At 41.3% G+C, this 22,781-nt stretch overlaps 2 protein-coding genes across 2 annotated transcripts; both read right to left on the bottom strand.

Annotated features, from left to right (window-relative positions):
• Positions 1-16,668: 16,668 nt before the first annotated feature.
• Positions 16,669-17,312, bottom strand: LOC130744582 (uncharacterized mitochondrial protein AtMg00810-like). Its single transcript, XM_057596755.1, has 2 exons — positions 16,900-17,312; positions 16,669-16,786 (listed from the first exon to the last, which is right to left on the bottom strand). Exons 1-2 carry the CDS (start codon positions 17,310-17,312, stop codon positions 16,669-16,671), a joined length of 531 nt encoding a protein of 176 aa, XP_057452738.1.
• Positions 17,313-21,682: 4,370 nt separating this feature from the next.
• On the bottom strand, positions 21,683-22,632 carry LOC130742360 (uncharacterized). The gene is made up of 3 exons (XM_057594465.1): positions 22,524-22,632; positions 22,133-22,423; positions 21,683-21,798 (listed from the first exon to the last, which is right to left on the bottom strand). Exons 1-3 carry the CDS (start codon positions 22,587-22,589, stop codon positions 21,784-21,786), a joined length of 372 nt encoding a protein of 123 aa, XP_057450448.1. The 5' UTR covers positions 22,590-22,632; the 3' UTR covers positions 21,683-21,783.
• Between the last annotated feature and the right edge of the window lie 149 nt (positions 22,633-22,781).

Here is a 22,781-nt window from a genome sequence, read left to right as displayed (position 1 = left end):
TCCTTCCATGAGCCACTGGATGCTTGGCAAGATCAATGGCTGACTTATTGTCAATCAGCAACTTCATAGTTCCAGAAGTTCTCAGTCCAATATCCTCCATCAGCATGTTAATCCATAGAGCTTGACAAGCACTAAATGAAGCTGCAACATACTCAGCTTCACAGGATGAAAGTGTTCATGAATGAACTTTCAGTTAGTAGACCGGTGAAAGAGACTAAGTATATTGCTCAAGTGAGAAAAAGATGATCTCTATACATGTGGAGGACCTCTCTTTATAGCGGGCGGATCCTCTAACCCTAGCTCTCTCGTCTATTACATAGTCAGCTGTCTAAATGGAGCCGACCGCGCAGATTAAGCTGAACGTCTTAACTTTTCCATTGACCTTGCCGTGATTGTAGCCTATCCGACTGTTATGTTGACTCTCTCGTGCTTACGGTTGGATCCGTTACTACTGAGTTGACTCCGGAGTGATTGTGGTAGGATGGGCCTCGATGGTGACTGCTGATGGTTGGGTCTTCGGAGCAACCCGACTGTCTTTATGGCTGAGTCTTTGGAGCAACCTAACTGTCTTTATGGATGGGTCTTCGGAGCAACCTGAGTGTCATTATGGATGGGTCTTCGGAGCAGCCCGACTGTCTTTATAGCTGGGTCCTTGGATCAACCCGACTGTCTTTATGGCTGGGTCTTCGGAGCAACCCGACTGTATTTGTTGCTGGGTCTTCGGAGCAGCCCGACTGTCTTTATGGTTGGGTCTTTGTAGCAATCCGACCGTGTCATGTCCACGCAGCCCAAGTCGTAAAAGGGTCCGGATGTGTTCCTTGGAGTAGCTTGACCAGCCCAGTGATGGTAACATGTCCGGTCCAAATCGGAGCGGTCCACAGCCCACCAAGGCTTGTGACTTGAAAAGCCACAAAAGCCTTAAGAAAATTTGTCCCGACTCGGACGTGTGTCTCACGCTTCCTTCATGAAATTTGTTGTTGTCGGCTATCTCACTCTCATGTCGTCCCCTAGACGACGTTGATATGGCTGGATAGATCTCACCATTCAATCATTCCCTGATATGTCAACACAACCAAAATAACAGTAAGCTAACTCCAAGTGTGGTTAAAAATAATTGGACACTGTAAGATCAAGGTGTGATCAGTGGTTTCATCTCTATGTTTTGATGATTACAATTAAGGTTTGTGATGATGAACAATTGTGGTACCCTAACGTTTGTCCTTTTAAGATGTGACAAACAGGTTCTGAATCTGACCCAAGCCTATTCGTTCAGAAGAAGAAGAACCAAGGGTTACTAAAAAGAGAGCTTCTTAACCTACCATGTTCGTTCAGAACAGTGGCAAACACTTCAGAAGGTCTGAAGATACAAGCTCTCAAGAAGTTCTCAAGAACCAAAGTCAGATGTTCTGAAGACCAGATGTTCCAGTGGAACGGTCCAGAAGTAAAAGACTCAAGTTCTGAAGACCTGCAGGAAGTTGGTTCTGAAGACCCAAGCTATTCTAGCTCTGACGATCAGAGGTTCTGAGGAACTTGTTCAGAAGCAGAAGTTGCAAGGTCAGAAGAATCCAAGCTTCAATCTGACGAAGATCAGAAGCTTCACCAACGTTCATCTGAAGCTCCTTGATCACAAGTCAACTGGTGAAAGGACAGGTCGCTATCATAGTACAACATCGTACAAGTCTCAGTCTGTCCGCCACCTACCTTGTACAGCCTAGCAGTCTGATATTACAGAATTGTCACTCCAACAGATAAAACCCTAGCAACGGCTACATCACAAGTCTTGGAGTATATAAAGGCTGAAGAAAGAAGAAAGAAACTAAGAAACTTTGCTGAAATCATTCAACATATACGAACCAATCTCTTAGCATTATTTCTTCACTGTTCTTAAAACTGAGTTTACTATTAGCTTTTCAGAAGCACTTGCTGTAAACCCGAAACCTTTTACATCACATTGTAAAGTTCCTTAAGAGACCAAGGTTGGTCGGATCTTGAGAGGACTGAATCAAGGCTGATTCAGTGTTTAGCTAGTCTTAAGAGGATCGGTAGATCAGCATCTTAAGAGGATACTAGTGAGAAAATCAGTGTATTGTTAGTCACTTAACAGGTTGCAAAGTGCAGTTGTAACACTCATTGATTTTAGTGAATTGCCTTCATCAGAAGAAGGAAGAAATCACCTTAATAGGTGGACTGGATTAGCTTGAGCTTTTATCTCAAGTGAACCAGGATAAAATACTTGTGTGCTTTACTTCTTATCCTTCAGCACCTAGTTATTATCTTCGAGTTTTGAAAAGTTGCAAAAGTGTACCCATTATTCAAAAACTCTATTCAAACCCCCCCTTTCTAGTGTTTTTCGCACCTTCAATTGGCATCAGAGCTCCGGTTCTGATTTAAACACCTAACAGTGTTCAGTGATCCAGAACCTTGTGTGAAAAACAAACAATGGCCCAAGCCAATACTTCCGCTGACAACAACAACAACAACAACAATCAACTCAGAGAACCAATCTTTGAAGTGAAAAGTTTGAGTACTGGAAAGATAGAATAGAGTGTTATTTCCTTGGCACTGACCCAGGTCTCTGGGATATGGTCATTGAAGGCTATACTGATCCAGTAGATGCTTCAGGAGTGAAGATCCCTCGTTCTGAAATGACTGACGCTCAGAAGAAGTGTTTCAAGGATCATCACAAGGCGAAGTCTATGCTATTCAGCTCAATATCATATATTGAGTATGAGAAGATCTCTGACAAAGAAACACAAAATCCATCTTTGACTCCTTGGTCATGACGCATGAAGGAAATGAAGAGGTCAAGGAAACCAAGGCTCTTGCTCTCATACAACAATATGAGCAGTTTAAGATGGAATCTGGTGAAACCATAGAGGAGATGTACTCAAGGTTTCAAACTCTGATTGCTGGAATCAGAGTGCTAAACAAGGGCTACTCTACTGGTGATCATGTCAAGAAGATCATCAGAAGCTTGCCTAAGGAGTGGAGAGCTTTCATCACTGCACTGAAACTCTCCAGGAATTTGAACTCGTTGAAGTTAGAAGAACTCGTGAGTCATCTCAGAAGCCATGAGATTGAACTCAAAGGGGACAAGCCTCAAAAGAAAGACAAGTCTATTGTTCTTAAGTCAAAGTCTGACAAAGTGAAAGCTTATCAGGCAGAAGAGGAAGATTCATCTGAAGAGCTATCAGATGCGTCTGATGATGAAGAGCTGTCTCTTTTCACAAATAGGTTAAGCAAACTCTGGAAGAACAGACATAGCAAGGGCAAAGGACCAAGGAAAAGTTCAAGAAGATATGAATCTTCATCTGGTCAGAAGAAATCATCTGGAAAGGAAGTCACTTGCTTCGAGTGCAAGGAATCTGGGCACTACAAGAGTGACTGTCCCAAGTTAAAGAAGGACAAGAGACCAAGAAAAGTCTTCAAGAAGAAAGCTCTCGTGACCTTCGATGCAACTGACTCTGATGAAGCTGAGTCAGAAGAAGATGAAGCTGTGGAGGCTCTGATGGCTACCACCAGCAGAGGTGCTGAAGCTTCAGAAGATGATTCAGACTCTGAGAATGACGATGAGGTATTCTCTAACTTTTCTCTATCTGAGCTAAGAACTGCGTTATCTGAAATAATGAAGAAACATGATACTCTGTTAAATAAGCATAAAGAGCTTAAAAAGAAATATGCTGTTAAAACCAGTTCTTCAAAAGTTCATGAGAAGTTAGTCTCTGAACTCATGGAAGAAAACTATACTCTTGTTAATGATAACGCTGTTCTTCGTGCCAAAAATGATGTGCTAGAAGACCAACTTGCATCATCTGATGTTAAGTATGAGACAAAATATGAGAAAGCGTTTCAAAAGTTCCTTGCAAAGGGCATAGACAGAAGTCTTATGGCTTCAATGATCTATGGCATGAGCAGAAATGGGAACAGTGACCTTGGCTACTTTCAATCCATGAGAGATAAGTCATCTGAGCCCAAACGCGAACCCTTGCATAAGCATTTCGTTCCCGCTGGCACCGTCGTCCCAGAAAAGGTTATACCAAAGGTGGTAAAACCAAAAGGAAAATTCAAACTTGACATGTCTAAATATTATAATCAAGTTCCTTTGCATTATCCTCCTGTTGCACCCAAAGTTTCAAGAACTTCTGGGAAAACTAACAAGAAAGGACCCAAGATATGGGTACCTAAGGCAAAAATTATTCCTGTTACAGATATCTTATGCAGCTCAGTTAAGACACCTGTCATGGTACCTGGACAGTGGATGCTCACGACGCATGACGGGCACAAGGTCTATATTCCAAGAACTGACACTGCTTAAGTCAGGAGGAGACGTTGGCTTTGGAGGAAACCAGAAGGGAAAAATCATTGGAAAAGATTCCATAGGAGATGGAAAAACTCCAATCATCAACGACGTACTTCTGGTGGATGGATTAATACATAATCTGCTCTCCATAAGCCAAATTGCTGACAGAGGTTATGATGTGATCTTTAATCAAACTTGTTGCAAAGCTGTCAGTCAAATAGATGGATCTGTTCCGTTCTCTGGGAAGAGGAGAAATGATATTTACAAAATCAAATCATCTGAACTGCTATCTCAGAAGGTCAAGTATCTTATGTCAGTCAATGATGAGCAATGGATCTGGCACAGACGCCTTGGCCATGCCAGCCTCAGGAAGATCTCTCAGCTCAGCAAGCTAAATCTCGTCAGAGGTTTGCCTCGTCTGAAGTATTCCTCAGAGGCTCTGTGTGAAGCTTGCCAGAAGGGAAAATTCACTAAGAAGCCATTTAAAGCAAAGAACGTGGTATCTACAACAAGGCCCCTTGAGCTACTTCACATTGATCTCTTTGGACCAGTGAAAACTGAATCCATTGGAGGAAAGAAGTATGGGTTAGTCATTGTAGATGACTATAGAAGGTGGACATGGGTAAAGTTCCTAAGGCACAAAGATGAAACACACACTGTGTTTACCAACTTTATTACCCAAGTTCAGAAGGAGTTCCAAACTTCAGTGATCACTGTCAGAAGTGATCATGGTGGAGAATTTGAGAACAAAGCTTTTGAAGAATTGTTCAACTCTCAAGGAATCTCACACAACTTCTCCTGTCCTCGCACTCCCCAACAAAATGGAGTTGTTGAAAGAAAGAACAGAACTCTTCAGGAGATGGCTCGCACCATGATGCAAGAATCAAGTTTGGCCAAGCACTTCTGGGCAGAAGCAATCAACACTGCTTGCTACATCCAGAACAGAATCTCCATTAGACAAATTCTGGAGAAAACTCCTTATGAGCTATGCAAAGGAAGACAACCTGACATCTCCTACTTCCATCCATTCGGAAGTACATGCTTCATGCTCAACACTAAGGAGCAATTGGGTAAATTCGACTCTAAAGCTTTAAAATGTTATTTTCTTGGTTATTCTGAAAGATCTAAAGGTTTTAGAATTTATAATATTATTCATCAAACTGTTGAGGAATCTATCCAGATTAGATTTGATGATAAGCTTGGCTCAGAAAAGTCAAAGCTGTTTGAAAGATTTGCAGATTTAAGCATTGATTGTTCAGAAGAAAATCAACCAATGAAAAGCCCAGAGGATGTTGCTCCAGAGGCAGAAGCATCTGAAGATGTTCCAACAACTTCTGATCAACTTCAGAAGAAGAAAAGAATAGTTGCTTCTCATCCAGAAGAACTGATCATTGGCAACAAAGATGCTCCCGTCAGAACCAGGTCTATGCTCGAACCTTCAGAAGAGACTCTTCTGAGTCTGAAGGGACTTGTATCTCTCATAGAGCCAAAATCAGTTGATGAAGCTCTTGAAGACAAAGGCTGGATTCAGGCAATGCAAGAAGAGCTAGATCAGTTCACCAAGAATGATGTATGGACATTAATGCCTAAACCCAAGGGTTTCCATGTCATAGGAACCAAGTGGGTATTCAGAAACAAGCTGAATGAAAAAGGAGAAGTAACAAGAAACAAGGCAAGACTGGTGGCTCAAGGCTACAGTCAACAAGAGGGAATTGATTACACTGAGACCTTTGCTCCTGTAGCAAGGCTTGAAGCTCTAAGGCTACTGATTTCCTTCTCAGTAAATCACAACATCGTTCTCTATCAGATGGACGTCAAGAGTGCCTTCCTCAATGGCTACATTTCAGAAGAAGTGTATGTCAAGCAACCCCCTGGCTTTGAAGATGACAAACATCCAGAGCATGTCTACAAGCTCAAGAAGTCACTCTTTGGACTGAAACAAGCTCCCAGAGCGTGGTATGAAAGGCTCAGCTCTTTTCTTCTACAGAATGAGTTTGTAAGGGGTAAAGATGACAATACTCTTTTCTGCAGAACCTATAAGAATGACATTCTTATAGTTCAGATTTATGTTGATGATATCATTTTTGGTTCTGCTAATCCCTCCTTGTGCAAGGAATTTTCTGAGTTAATGCAGGCTGAATTTGAAATGAGCATGATGGGAGAACTTAAATACTCCCTGGGAATTCAAATAGATCAACGACCAGGAGTCACCTATATCCATCAGAAGAAGTACACCCTGGAACTTCTGAAGAAGTTCAACATGAGTGACTGCAACATCTCTAAGACTCCTAAGATTCCAACATGCATTCTTGAGAAAGAGGAAGTTTCCTCTAAGGTTTGTCAGAAGCTCTATCGTGGAATGATAGGCTCTCTTCTTTACTTAACTGCCTCTAGACCTGATATATTGTTTAGTGTGCATCTCTGTGCTAGATTCTAATCAGATCCTAGAGAGACTCACTTAACTGTTGTTAAGAGGATCCTCAAATATCTGAAAGGAACCACTAACCTTGGCTTGATGTATAGAAAAACATCAGAGTATACACTTTTAGGTTTTTGTGATGCCGAATTTGCTGGAGATAGAGTGGAAAGGAAAAGCACTTCTGGAAGCTACCATTTCCTTGGAGCAAATCTTGTCTCATGGTCAAGCAAGAGACAGAACACAATTGCTCTATCAACTGCTGAAGCAGAGTATGTCTCAGCTGCCACGTGCTGTACACAAACCATATGGATGAAGAATCATCTGGAGGACTATGGTTTGTCTCTGAAGAAGGTTCATATTTACTGTGACAACACAGCTGCTATCTCACTCAACAAGAATCCCATTCTACACTCAAGAGTAAAGCATATAGAGGTAAAGTATCATTATATTCGTGATCATGTTCAGAAGGGCACTCTATCATTAGAGTATGTTGATACTGACCATCAGTGGGCAGATATTTTTACTAAGCCCTTAGCAGAAGATAGGTTTCTATTTATTCTTGAAAACCTGAACATGGATTTTTGTCCAGAGTAAGGTTTTCTTCAGAACTTCTGACCCTGGTACCTCTGAAGTCATCAGATGTTACCCCTTCAGAAGTTACTTGATCAGAAGCACTTAACCCACCGGTTAAACTTCTGTGGTAGGCAACAATACACGTGTCACTTCATTTGTGACATAGTTCCTTGAGTCGCGTGGTATATCTGCTATAATGATGATGCCTACTCTCCTCTACTATGCTATTTTCAGACTATCTATTTTATAACCGTTGATTTTGCCTTTAATTTCTTAAAACTGTCAACGGTTACCATTAAACCCACTATATGCACTGTCACACACGATCTTCCACTCACTTACACTGACGGTTTTCAAACTCTTCGTGTGCATTGCATTCATCCATACTCCTCCCTCCAACATTTCCTCTCTCTCTCTGAACCCTAAACCTCATTCACTGAGAATCATGGGCAAATCGAGGAAACCCAAGGTAAATGTTTTTGCTTCTGCCAAACAAACTGCCGAAGAATAAGAGAATCAAAGATTTGAAGAAGCTCAGAAGATTCTAAATACGCCGAATGTAGTCACATGTGTCAAGAAAGTAGAGGAACTGAATGTGTGCTGTGAAGCAAGAGTTGATTTTAACAATCTGGCTGAACATGGGTTCGACATCAGGGATCAAGTCAACTTGCAAGGGTGGTCTGGCTACTTAAATAGGCTCTGTGGTCCGATCTATCACAAATTGGTTGTAGAGGAAAAACGCAGTTTGCAACGACTACTATGTCGTCTCTCATGTGCTGGACAAGAAAATTGTGATTTCAGAAGAATCCATTGCAAAGCTGCTGGGTATGGAGTTCCAGCAAGGTAAAAGGATTAAAAATGTTGATGCAAATGTTCCTGGGATGAGGAACATGGTCAACAAGGCGATTTATGATAACTGGTCTCAGGAGAAAACCAAGTACAACATAAAGGACTTGAAGCCCCAGATGAAGATTTGGCAGAAGATATTCATTACCTGCATTCACCCCAGAACCGGTGGAACTGATTACCTTAATGCAACTCAAAAGGTAATCATGTACTACATTTCTAAGGGTGAACCTATCTGTCTTCCATTCCTGCTCTTCAATTATCTGAAGGAATGTGTTGAGAAATCTCGGACCACAACTGGTTCTGAGAACAAGAGGTTCATTTCTTACATTCCATATTGAAGGTTGTTGTTAGATATTTTTGTCCAGAATAGGCTTGTCAAGACCCTGTCAGACATTGGACTTCATGAAGATCTGGCCATGTCTATTGGCGATGCTCTCAATGGAACAAAGTTGAAGAAAATGCAGATCATTGAGAAAGTTCAAGTTGTTCCCACAGAAGAAACTTCTGATGAAGTTCGTCAGAGGAACTACCCTATTGATGATTTTCCTCTTTGGTCCAAAAAGGACAATCCAGCATGCATTCTGGAGTATGTGAGAATGCTAAGAAGATAAGGAGATCCTATCACTCTTGAGGAGTTTGTCAAAACACTTCCTGAAAGTCCTCCTAAGTTGGCAACAAGGAAATCAAAGAGGGAAACAAGCAGCAAGCCTTCAGATCCTAAGGGCAAAGGGATTCTGACAGAGGAACCTACAAAGAAGAAAGCTGCATCCAAGACAGTGGTCATCAGGGAACCCTCTCCTGAAAGACCTCCTAAGAGAACCTCAGTGCAATCACGCCAATTGTCTGAATCTGAAAGCTCTGAGAACTCCTGGGAAGACTCTTCAAGTGAGAAGACTGAAGATGATGATGTTCCTCTTGCCAAGAGGCGAAGAATTAGTTTTGAGGAAGAAGAAGATGAGCAGGATGACTGTGAGATCATCCAGAATGTGCTTCAGGTTATAAGGGAATCTTAAGAAGCTGAAGAATCCACGGATTCTGATGAAGTACCCTTGGTGAAGAGAAGAAAACTGCCTCTGAGAGGTCCACTTCAGCAGAAAGAGGCAAAAGCAGAGCAAGCATCTGACCCTGCTTCAGAAGCACAAAGGGAAAGAAGATCCAAAAGCACTTCTGATCCAGCAAGGGCTGCAAAACTCACCAGAACCACATCCATCAGAAGTCCAAGTAAGGTAATTACTGAAAGAATTAACTCTGATTCTGCTTTAGTAGTTATTCCTGAACAACCCCTACCTATATCTACCTCCATGCCTACCTCAAACCAAACAGCACCCACTCAAGCTGAAACACAAGCTGAAACACTAGCTGAAACACTAGCTGAACCTCAAGCTCCTAAATCAACCATCCAAACAGCTACCACAGCCATCCCTTCCATTCCAATTTACACCTCTTCCACATCCATCCCAACTGAACCTGTACCTCCTTTCAATTCCTTCATTCAAGGTATTGTTCAAAGTGAGGCTACTCTGAGAATCTTGGTTCAACAATTCACTCCCAAGCCTCCATCCACATCACACTCCCCCTAATTCTGAATGCTCACAACATATACAATCTTCAGTTTTTTACACAAAGCTGCAAACCTCTCAGGTCTTAATGGCTTTGTAAAGAGATCTGCAAGTTGGTCCTTAGTTGGACAATGCACCAACTCTAGTTTTCCTTTTGTGACTTGGTCCCTCAAGAAATGGAATCGAGTTTCAATATGTTTACTCCTTCCATGAGCCACTGGATGCTTGGCAAGATCAATGGCTGACTTATTGTCATTCAGCAACTTCATAGTTCCAGAAGTTCTCAGTCCAATATCCTCCATCAGCATGTTAATCCATAGAGCTTGACAAGCACTAAATGAAGCTTCAATATACTCAGCTTCACAGGATGAAAGTGTTCATGAATGAACTTTCAGTCAGTAGACCGGTGAAAGAGACTAAGTATATTGCTCAAGTGAGAAAAAGATGATCTCTATACATGTGGAGGCCCTCTTTTTATAGCGGGCGGATCCTCTAACCCTAGCTCTCCCGTCTATTACATAGTCAGCTGTCTAAATGGAGCCGACCGCGCAGATTAAGCTGAACGTCTTAACTTTTCCATTGACCTTGCCGTGATTGTAGCCTATCCGACTGTTATGTTGACTCTCTCGTGCTTACGGCTGGATCCATTACTACTGAGTTGACTCCGGAGTGATTGTGGTAGGATGGGCCTCGATGGTGACTGCGGATGGTTGGGTCTTCGGAGCAACCCGACTGTCTTAATGGCTGAGTCTTTGGAGCAACCTAACTGTCTTTATGGATGGGTCTTCGGAGCAACCTGAGTGTCTTTATGGATGGGTCTTCGGAGCAGCCCGACTATATTTATAGTTGGGTCCTTGGATCAACCCGACTGTCTTTATGGTTGGGTCTTCGGAGCAACCCGACTGTATTTATTGCTGGGTCTTCGGAGCAACCCGACTGTCTTTATGGTTGGGTCTTTGTAGCAATCCGACCGTGTCATGTCCACGCAGCCCAAGTCGTAAAAGTGTCCAGATGTGTTCCTTGGAGTAGCTTGACCAGCCCAGTAATGGTAACATGTCCGGTCCAAATCGGAGCGGTCCACAGCCCACCAACGCTTGTGACGTGAAAAGCCACAAAAGCCTTAAGAAAATTTGTCCCCACTCAGACGTGTGTCTCACGCTTCCTTCATGAAATTTGTTGTTGTCGGCTATCTCACTCTCATGTCGTCCCCAAGACGACGTTGATATGGCTGGATAGATCTCACCATTCAATCATTCCCTGATATGTCAACACAACCAAAATAACAGCAAGCTAACTCCAAGTGTGGTTAAAAATAATTGGACACTGTAAGATCAAGGTGTGATCAGTGGTTGCATCTCTATGTTTTGATGATCACAATTAAGGTTTGTGATGATAAACAATTGTGGTACCCTAACGTTTGTCATTTTAAGATGTGACAAACAGGTTCTGAATCTGACCCAAGCCTATTCGTTCAGAAGAAGAAGAACCAAGGGTTACTAAAAAGAGAGATTCTTAAACTACCATGTTCATTCAGAACAGTGGCAAACACTTCAGAAGGTCTGAAGATACAAGCTCTCAAGTAGTTCTGAAGAACCAGAGTCAGAAGTTCTGAAGACCAGATGTTCCAGTGGAACGGTCCAGAAGTAAAAGACTCAAGTTCTGAAGACCTGCAAGAAGTTGGTTCTGAAGACCCAAGCTATTCTAGCTCTGACGATCAGAGGTTCTGAGGAACTTGTTCAGAAGCAGAAGTTGCAAGGTCAGAAGAATCCAAGCTTCAATCCGACGAAGATCAGAAGCTTCACCAACGTTCATATGAAGCTCCTTGATCACAAGTCAACTGGTGAAAGGACAGGTCGCTATCATAGTACAACATCGTACAAGTCTCAGTCTGTCCGCCACCTACCTTGTACAGCCTAGCAGTCTGATATTACAGAATTGCTACTCCAACGGATAAAACCCTAGCAACGGCTACATCAAGGGTCTTGGAGTATATAAAGGCTGAAGAAAGAAGAAAGAAACTAAGAAACTTTGCTGAAATCATTCAACATATACGAACCAATCTCTTAGCATTATTTCTTCACTGTTCTTAAAACTGAGTTTACTATTAGCTTTTCAGAAGCACTTGTTGTAAACCCGAAACCTTTTACATCACATTGTAAAGTTCCTTAAGAGACCAAGGTTGGTCGGATCTTGAGAGGACTGAATCAAGGCTGATTCAGTGTTTAGCTAGTCTTAAGAGGATCAGTAGATCAGCATCTTAAGAGGATACTAGTGATAAAATCAGTGTATTGTTAGTCACTTAGCAGGTTGCAAAGTGCAGTTGTAACACTCATTGATTTTAGTGAATTGCCTTCATCAGAAGAAGGAAGAAATCACCTTAACAGGTGGACTGGATTAGCTTGAGATTTTATCTCAAGTGAACCAGGATAAAATACTTGGGTGCTTTACTTCTTATCCTTCAGCACCTAGTTATTATCTTTGAGTTTTGAAAAGTTGCCAAAGTGTACCCATTATTCAAAAACTCTATTCAAACCCCCCATTTCTAGTGTTTTTCGCACCTTCAATACAACCAAAATAATAGCTGGCTAGCTCCATGTAGGGTTAAAAATAATTGGAGCCTTACATCTTTTACTTATATTGACTTTGGCGTGATTGCGGAAGGATCCCTACTACTGCGTTGACTCTTGAGTAATATGCAGTAGGATGGATCTCCTTGAGAAACCTGACCTACCTAGTAAATGCAGTAGGATGGGTCTGTTGGAGTAACCTGACCGGAGTCAGCCGAGATGGAGCTCACTTGGTTTTGAACCAAGTGGCAAGGCTCAACGACCGACCGGAGTCAGCGGAGATAGAGCTCACTTGGTTTTGAACCAAGTGGCAACACTCGACGCCTGACCGGAGTCAGCGGAGATGGAGCTCACTTGGTTTTGAACCAGGTGGCAAGGCTCGACGTCGGACCAGAGTCAACGGAGATGAAGCTCACTTGGTTTTGAACCAAGAGGAAAGGCTCGACGACCGACCGGAGGAGCTCACTTGGTTTTGAACCAAGAGGCAGGGCTCGACGACCGACCAGAGTCAGCGGAGATATAGCTCACTTAGTTTTGAACCAAGTGGCAAGGGTCGACACCTGACCAAAGTCAGCGGAAATGGAGCTCACTTGATTTTGAACCAAGTGGCAAGACTCGACGCCCAACCGGAGTCAGCGGAGATAGAGCTCACTTGGTTTTGAACCAAGTGGAAAGGGTCGACGCCTGACCGGAGTCAGCGGAAGGATAGGTCTCTAGAGTAACCTGTTTGACTGGTGGAGTAATTATGGAAGGATATGGCTCACTTGGACCGAAACCAAGTGACAAGGTTAGTAGTCCTTCTAGAGCACTAGTCGTAGTAGAACTTCAAATTGTTGGCGTTCCAAGAGTGGGACATAGCAAGTGTGTAGGTTACCACGACTGTTGGTGCCCTGACCGATGCTCATATGAAACTTGCACCACGGGAAGTACTTGTCTGCATTTTTCTGGGAATTAATAGGAAGGAGAAATTTGAACAAATTCGGTAGTATACGATTACCTCATTCCGGATTCCCAATAGCGTAAGGAATAACGTCTGGACAAGACAAAATGTCTCTTGAGCGATTATGGATGGATGAGTCTCTGGAGCAACCCGACCGCTCTAGTAAAGGTACCACGTCCGTCTGGTCAACGTCGCAGAGCGATCTTGTCCTGGTTGGTCTTCTCTATTCTAATTGATGTGCCTCAACGTTCAGCTACCTCCCCAACGGTCGGTTCTCTCTCTCATGGTGTGTGCTCGGTTGTTTTGCTCTCATGGTCGGTTGTCTCTCTCTCCAGATGCGTTTGAGGTTTTGCGCGGATAGGATAGGCGAGGACAGTGTCGCATTGAGTGTCTCCCTCGACAGTGGGTTGTCTTGCTCCCATGGTCGGCTGTCTCTCACTCCGGGTGCATCTCAATCAACAGGTCGAATTCTTCCCACTTCATAGGTTGTGATCGTAGCGACATACCTTCTTGACATCGACACACCTGTTGTCGGTGGAAGCCTTTCTGCAAAACAAAGAAAATATTTTGACGGTAAGAAGTTTGGCGTTATACTTACATAGTTTTTGCACATCCTTCCTCTGGATTTACGCATAGCCTTCGGATTTAAACTTGTGGCAATGGACGGGTCGGCGTATTGGGCGGCTTCTTCCGTAGCGACAGACAGCAGGTCGGATGTGCTAGAGCACAAATGATGAACTATTGTGGAGGCTGGAATATTTTACCGGGCCCCACGATGGGCGCCAATGTTCACGAATGAACTTTCAGTCAGTAGACCGGTGAAAGAGACTAAGTATATTGCTTGAAGGATCACGCGCTTACCACTACGCCAAAACCAATTGGTGTTAGTGAGGGCGCAACGTTATTTCCTTATAGAGTAGCAGACAGCGCCCCGTTTCGAACGCTACCTAGCAGGCAGGATGCTGGCCCACCTGGACCCAACAATCCCCCCAGCACCTGCCAGCCAAACTAGCTGCACAGCATGCCTTCCGTGGGATTCGAACACGGGACCTGGCTCTGATACCAATTGAAGGATCACGCGCTTACCACTACGCCAAAACCAATTGGTGTTAGTGAGGGCGCAACGTTATTTCCTTATAGCGTAGCAGACAGCGCCCCGTTTCGAACGCTACCCAGCAGGCAGGATGCTGGTCCACCTGGACCCAACATTGCTCAAGTGAGAAAAAGATGATCTCTATACATGTGGAGGCCCTCTTTTTATAGTGGGAGGATCCTCTAACCCTAGCCCTCCCATCTATTACATAGTCAGCTGTTTAAATAGAGCCGACCGCGCAGATTAAGCTGAACGTCTTAACTTTTCCATTGACCTTGCCGAGATTGTAGCCTATCCGACTGTTATGTTGACTCTCAATGTTCACGAATGAACTTTCAGTCAGTAGACCGGTGAAAGAGACTAAGTATATTGCTCAAGTGAGAGAAAGATGATCTCTATACATGTGGAGGCCCTCTTTTTATTGGGGGCGGATCCTCTAACCCTAGCTCTCTCGTCTATTACATAGTCAGCTGTCTAAATGGAGCCGACCGCGCAGATTAAGCTGAACGTCTTAACTTTTCCATTGACCTTGCCGAGATTGAAGCCTATCCGACTGTAATGTTGACTCTCCCGTGCTTACGGATGGATCCATCACTACTGAGTTGACTCCGGAGTGATTGTGGTAGGATGGGCCTCGATGGTGACTGCGGATGGTTGGGTCTTCGGAGCAACCCGACTGTCTTTATGGCTGAGTCTTTGGAGCAACCTAACTGTCTTTATGGATGGGTCTTCAGAGCAACCTGCCTTTCTTTATGGATGGGTCTTCGGAGCAGCCTGACTATCTTTATAGCTGGGTCTTCAAAGCAACCCGACTGTCTTTATTGCTGGGTCTTCGGAGCAACCCGACTGTCTTTATGGTTGGGTCTTTGTAGCAACCCAACCGTGTCATGTCCATGCGGCCCAAGTCGTAAAAGGGTCCGGATGTGTTCCTTGGAGTAGCTTGACCAACCCACTAATGGTAACATGTCCGGTCCAAATCGGAGCGGTCCACAGCTCCCCAAGGCTTGTGACTTAAAAAGCCACAAAAGCCTTAAGAAATTTTTTCCGCACTCGGACGTGTGTCTCACGCTTCCTTCATGAAATTTGTTGTTGTCGGTTATCTCACTCTCATTACGTCCCCTAGACGACGTTGATATTGCTGGATAGATCTCACCATTCAATCCTTCCCTGATATGTCAACACAACCAAAATAACAGCAAGCTAACTCCAAGTGTGGTTTAAAATAATTGGACACAACCAAAATAATAGTTGGCTAGCTCCGTGTAGGGTTAAAAATAATTGGAGCCTTGCGTCTTTTACTTATATTGACTTTGGCGTGATTGCGGAAGGATCCCTACTACTGCGTAGACTCTTGAGTAATTTGCAGTAGGATGGATCTCCTTGAGAAATCTGACCTGCGTAGTAAATGCAGTAGGATGGGTCTCCTGGAGTAACCTGATCGGAGTCAGCGGAGATGGAGCTCACTTGGTTTTGAACCAAGTGGCATGGCTCAACGACCGACCAGAGTCAGCGGAGATAGAGCTCACTTGGTTTTGAACCAAATGGAAACGCTCGACGCATGACCGGAGTCAGCGGGGATGGAGCTCACATGGTTTTGAACCAGGTGGCAAGGCTCGACGCTGGACCGGAGTCTACGGAGATGAAGCTCACTTGGTTTTGAACCAAGAGGAAAGGCTCGACGACCGACCGGAGGAGCTCACTTGGTTTTGAACCAAGAGGCAAGGCTCGACGACCGACCAGGGTCAGCGGAGATATAGCTCACTTAGTTTTGAACCAAGTGGCAAGGGTCGACGCCTGAGCAAAGTCAGCTGAGATGGAGCTCACTTGATTTTGAACCAAGTGGAAAGGCTCGACGCCCAACCGGAGTCAGCGGAAATAGAGCTCACTTGGTTTTAAACCAAGTGGCAAGGGTCGACGCCTGACTGGTGTCAGCAGAAGGATAGGTCTCTGGAGTAACCTGTTCTCGAATAAAATTCTAGGGTGGAGCAAAGAAGCTCAAGAGTATTATTGTGGTAATAGAGAACCTGTATTATACATCATAAGCTTCCCCTTATATAGATGGTGAACCCACAACTCTAGTAATAAATGCATTGAATGAGTTGACTAGGTTACATGATGTATGGAGAAAATCAAGGGGAATTATAATAACTACTTTGACTATTCTTGGGGAGAAAATGGGGATGAATCTGGACTCCACTTCATGCTTGATTGTCTACCTCTTGGGCTTCCTTGCTTGGTTCTTGGGTCGTTCTGCTTGGAAGCACGCTTGGCCCAATCCAATTCCATGACGGTACACTATTATTGGCTGCTTCTTTGAGTACCATGAGATTGGCGCATCACCACACTAAAACACATAGTCTGTAGTACTCTATCTATCATCCTTGTCTCCACTCCAGTCATTGTCCACATAACCTCTAATTTTATTCCTCACATTGTAAGCCTTTCCTGGAAACAACACACCATGATCTAGGGTTCCTTTAATGTATCTAAGTATCCTCTTGGCAACTAGATAATGAGACTCTTTAGGATTCTCCATAAATTAAACTTGCTCACAAGTCCCACTCCATAGCTTATCTCAGGTCTATTACAACAAAGATACCTTAAAGAACCCACTATTTGCTTGAACAATGTAGGATCAATTGGCTTCTCAGTATCTGCCTTGGTTAGAACAGTACCACAATCCACTAGAGTAGTCATAACATTACATTCAGCTAGATTAAACCTCTTCAATACCCTAGCTGCATACTTTCTTTGGCTTATGAAAATCCCTTGCTCAGTTCTGAGAAATTCAATTCCCAAAAAGAATGAAAGCTCTCCCATATCACTCATTTCAAATTCAGATTGCATCTTCTCTTTGAATTTCACTATCTCAGCCTCAATGCTCCCAGTCACCAAGAGATCATCAACATACAGACACACTATTATCATTCCAGTGCTCTTGGATCTCTTAACATACACACCATGCTTAGAGATGCATTTGAAGATTCCTAACTGATTCAGAAAACCATCCATCCTCTTGTTCCAAGCTGGAGGAGCTTGCTTGAGTCCATACAAGGCTTTATGGAACCTGTAAACCTTGTGCTCATCATCCTTGACCTCAAAACTAGGAGGTTGTTGGACTTACACCTCTTCATCAAGAGGTCCATTAAGAAATGCAAATTTAACATCAAGCTGATGCAACCTCCAATTCTTCAAACTAGCAGTAGCAACAACCATCCTCACAGTCTCCATTCTGGCCACAGGAGCAAACACATTAGTGTAGTCAATTCCCTCTTTTTGTTGAAAACCTCTTGCTACAAGTCTGGCCTTATACCTAGCTATAGAGCCATCTGACTTAAACTTGGTCTTATAGACCCACTTCACAGAGATATCCTTCATACCCTTTGGTAAATCAACAAGACTCCAAGTCTTATTCTTCTCAATAGAACCAAGCTCTTCCTTCATAGCTGAGATCCAATTATCATGATGAAAGGCCTCTGCAACACTCACTGGCTCAGTCTCAACATACAAACTAGATGAGTCAAATCACCCTCATGTGTAACTTCATTGTCAGGAAGTAGCACATAGTCATCTAACCTAGCAGGTAAGTTCCTTGCTCTTTGAGTTCTTTGAACCACATTATCAGCAGGAAGATTCACAGTTCCTTGTTCAGTTGCTTCATCTGGACCTTCATTCACATTTGCTTCAGTATCAATCAGTGACTCGGGAAAATTAAACTGAACTCGTGTACTGGACCCCTCTGATTCATCATCATGCTAGTCCCATGTTGCTTCTTCACCAACAACAACATCTTTACTAATGATTATTACATTAGTCACAGGACTCAGTAACCTGTAGGCACCTGTAGAGTGATATCCCACCAGTAGTAGCTTCTCACTCTTATTAGCCAGCTTCTTCCTCCTTTGATCTGGCAATTGTCTATAGAATGTTGGATTTATTAATCCAGCGTCACCCTTAAGATTCGATGGGCTTAACATCCCACCCCATGGCGCTTAACATTGCAGCCCCTTGAGGACTATGTGCTATAAGAAAATAAAGTTGCACTCTCACTAACAACAATTGCTTTTAGCGTAGTGGTCAGCGCTTGATCCAATAAGTGGTATCAGAGCAAGGTCATGAGTTCGAATCCCCCGGCTAACATTAGGGAGGGAGATTGTTGGATTTATTAATCCAGCGTCACCCTTAGGATTCGATGGGCTTAACATCCCACCCCATAGCGCTTAATATCACAGCCCCTTGAGGACTCTGTGCTATAAGGAAATAAAGTGGTACCCTCACTAACCGCAATTGCTTTTTGCGTAGTCATAAGAGCTTGATCCAATAGCGTTGTTTGGTTTTATTTATTGGGTTCTGTTGGGGTTTTTGGGTTGCTCTTTTGGTTTGATCTTTATTGCAGGTGTCGAGCGGCTTGTTTTCCTTAGCTTTGTATTTGTCGTCGTTTTTCAACTTTTATGGACATCTTTTCTTAGAGATCTTGTCTAGAGGAGCAGTTGCGTGGGGGCCGGTTTTACTAGGCTTTTAGCACGCTCTTGTGCGTGTCGGTTCATTGGGAGATTTTTGTTGTATGAGCCGAGTTTTATTTGGCATTTTCCTGGCTAGGTTACTGTACCCATGTTGAGAGAGGTTGTTTCTCAACATTTCTTTTATATATATATATATATATATATATATATATATATATTTAACTTTCAGAAAAAATTAATGGTGTTGCGCATCAACATTTTTTTGACAGAAACGCTCATCAACATTGACATAAATAAAAATATACATTTAAGATATGATAGAATGATCATTATTTATATTTTCATGATTTTAATTTAATTCAAATATTTCTTGTTCATATTATACAATTTTAAATCAACCATATCAATTAATGATAATTTTTATTACTTCCTCTGTTTCTATTTATAAAAATCAAACTAACATTTCACGCCCCTTAAGAAAGTGGTTGGCAGTATTAAATTTGTTCAAATTTATCTCAAGTTTCCAAAACTACCCCAACTTATTTTCTTAAATTTCTATTTATCATTAATGAGTTGCATAGTGGAAAGAAAGAGAAACCTCTATTAAATGAGGGTATTGTTGCCAAAAATTAATTAATGCATCTTGAAATTTGAATTGGTTCTTATAAAAAGGACCAAACTACACCCTTCATTTGGTTTTTATAAATAGGAACGGAGGGAGTATATTACATTAAAAGAATCATTTTTTTAACAACAAAATTTTATTGAAAGTGAATGGATATGAGAACAATCCTCTCATTAAGTACTTAATGGTGTACTAAAAATATTAATATTTATTTTAATACAATTAGGTTCTTTTGAATTTTGATTAGTCTCTCTTGAGAGTCTTTTGTCACAAATCATATTTCACTACCAATAGCAATGTGAGTGCAACGCTAAATAGTCGGTCATTACTCATTAGTACCTAATGTTAGAATAGTAGAAAAAATAATAAATTAGGCCTAAAAGTAAAACTAGTGTTGATAGAGTGCACACACACACTGAGAAACTCGCAGTCCGCATATGTATTAAAAAAATTAAACCTTACCAGATGGGTCAACCCGTCATGTTTTGCCTTCAACCCATTTTAAAAGTGGGTTGCGTGGTTCAAAATGGGTTAAAGAGTCAAACACCCCATCCCACCCTATTTAGGTGTGTTGGTAGGTTGATCTACAAATAGTACTATTTTGTATTTTTTTTAGAAAAACGTTGATTTTATTATTTGAAAAATAAAAACACATGAGAACATTCCTCTCATGTAGAAAGGGAAAATCTTAAGGAAAAAAAATTCCAGATCTACAATATTTTGGTGATTACTCAACTCATGAGAGAGTCTCATTAAAATTTTCTTAGAAAAAACCATGTTTACACTGATTTATTTTAGTTATCTGAGGTAATATTTGTTCTTGTTTCAGTTTGTTTTTTATTTAAAAAATCACTTATATTAGTTTAAAAAATCATTCTTTAATCAATGTTAAAGATATTTATTTAGGATTTAAAAAGTTTGCACTGCTAGTGCAAACTGTTTTTTTACCGTCAATTAATTGAATTCAACCATATTAAGAAATATATATTTTTAAATAAAAATTAAAATGAAAGTTATTATTTATTACTCATACGTGTCATGTTGTGATTTGTTATCCGTGTAAAACCGTTTTACACCAATAATACATATCTATTAAACTCATTTATTTAATATTTTTAAAAATTATTATTTTAAAAAGTAAGAAATCAGATTGAGTTTGTTTTTACTTTTTAAGTTTTTACCCACATAAAAAAAAGATTGAGTATGTTTTTTAACCGTGAGAATAGTTTCTAAAAAAACTAGAGCGGATATACGGAAATAAGAGAATAGATTGACATGTATCCAATGACTTCCAACGTGACGACTCCATCCGCACCCAATCGACCCAAATATATTCTAGCTAGTAACACCAATCAGTCCCAAATGTTTCATTTAGAAAGTACAGCAGAAGATTCAGTTAGAAAACATAAACAGTATCACACCGGGGGACACGAGGGAGTGGCTGCACTTTATAGCCTTTAGATGCCAAAACTTCAGCAAACAAGAAGGAACCCTTCTATAGAAGATAAAAAGGCTGAATCAGTACCAGATATGAGCACAAAAAGCACAAGTATATATGTTTGGCATGTCATTTCAGCTAACTTATAACTTATTTGACTAGTTTAAAAACTCTTTAAAAGTGGTTGGTAAATGAGCTTATTTCACTAGATTAAAGCACTACAAAAAAAAGTCATTTTGCGGCGGTTTTAACCGCCGCAGAATGTATACTGGGGCATTTCCTCGAGCGCCGCAGTTACGAGCGTCGGGGGCCGTTCTGCGGCGCTTATATCCAAGCGTTGGAATAACCGCCGCAGTATATAGCGGCGGTTAAAAGCGCCGCAAAACCTGTAATTCATTCCGCCTCTGTTTTGCGGCGGTTTCCAACCGCCGCAAAGTTCTACAGTGAGGTTTTTTTTGCTAGGGGGAGTTTTAAAATAGTTTTTCAAATTTTTTTAAAAGTCAAATTATATATTTAATCCCTAAATAAAATGAAACTTATAATCTTTATAAAAAATGATCTCTTTAAATAAAATGAAGCTTTTAATCTTTTATAATATGATCTCTTTAAATAAAATGAAACTTATAATCTTTATAAAATGATCTCTTTAAATAAAATGAAGCGTATAATCTTTATAAAATGATCTCTTTAAATAAAATGAAGCTTATAATATTTATAAACAGTAGCAAAGAAATCAACCAATTCCAAACACCTTAGAAATATGCCAAATGTACTAGCACTTTCATCCACCCAAATGTATTTAAAGGATTCATAAAAAGTAACTTACAAAATAGAAGTATAATATGATCAAGTACAACTTACAAAATAAATGTTTATCACATAATAAGTGTGGATAGGGGATTAATGCAAAATACTAAATATGACAAAATAGAAGTAGGATGTCCTTGGAGGGTTCAGTCATGGCAAATTGACCTGTAAAAACCAAGAAAAGAAAAAGATTACTACTAGTTCAAATAAACAATACTCAATCACTTCAACTCTTTCTTAGTACAAGTTCAATTTATAGTCTGAATCAATCTGAAGTAAACATCACATACAACAATCTTGGAAATTTTTACTTATAAATTGGACTTGTACTTAACTCTACAAAATAGAAGTAAGGTCACATTAGCATTATCACCATAAATTGATCAACTTTTCCAGTGTCCAGTCACAAAGATAAGAGTGAAAGAGAAATAGAAAACAGTGAAGAGCTAGGGAAACATTGAAACAAGATGAACACACTTGAAATCTAAAGCTTCAATACCTGGTTAGGTGGCCCTTGACCTCCAAACTGTTGCATGAAAGAATTCATTCGTTCCTCTAAAGCTTGAAATTTCGCATTGCTCTCCTGCATTTCTGATTTCATGGCATTCCATTCAGCCAATGTGATGCCAGCAAATTGCGAGCTACTAGAGCTGCTAGCAGATTCCAACACTTGAGATGGACAAACACCAAAGCCCATGCCTCTCACGTATCCTGAGCGATCTTTCCCAAAAGCTTTAACATAGGCAGCCTTTTCAGAACAATTCTTTTCAAGTTCCTTCTCCAATAAATCCTACACAAAAAATTAAACATGTGCATGCCATCAAACATACAAAGCATATTTGATAGTTATAAAATTTTCAAAGGAAATAGAAACTTGTAACTATACTCACACTCTTTTGTTTTGCTTCTTCATTTACAAAAGAGCCATCACTTTTCTTGTGTGAAATGGAGTACATTTCCGCTATACTATACGATCGGCCGGTTTCAATTTCCTAACAAAATTATCAGCACAACCACAAGTTAAAAACAGCAACAACTCTAGAATAAGGAAATAGGAGAAAATAAAAGTTCTAATCCTAACAGCAGCAGCAACATCTTCAAAACAATTTCGAAGCACATAAATTTCAGCACAACCAGGTACCAGCAAC

This window comes from Lotus japonicus, chromosome 3 (genome assembly GCF_012489685.1).
Source record: "Lotus japonicus ecotype B-129 chromosome 3, LjGifu_v1.2".
NCBI lineage: Eukaryota > Viridiplantae > Streptophyta > Magnoliopsida > Fabales > Fabaceae > Lotus > Lotus japonicus.
The sequence above is the reverse complement of the archived record's forward strand: the minus strand, read 5'-3'. Positions and strand labels throughout refer to the sequence as shown.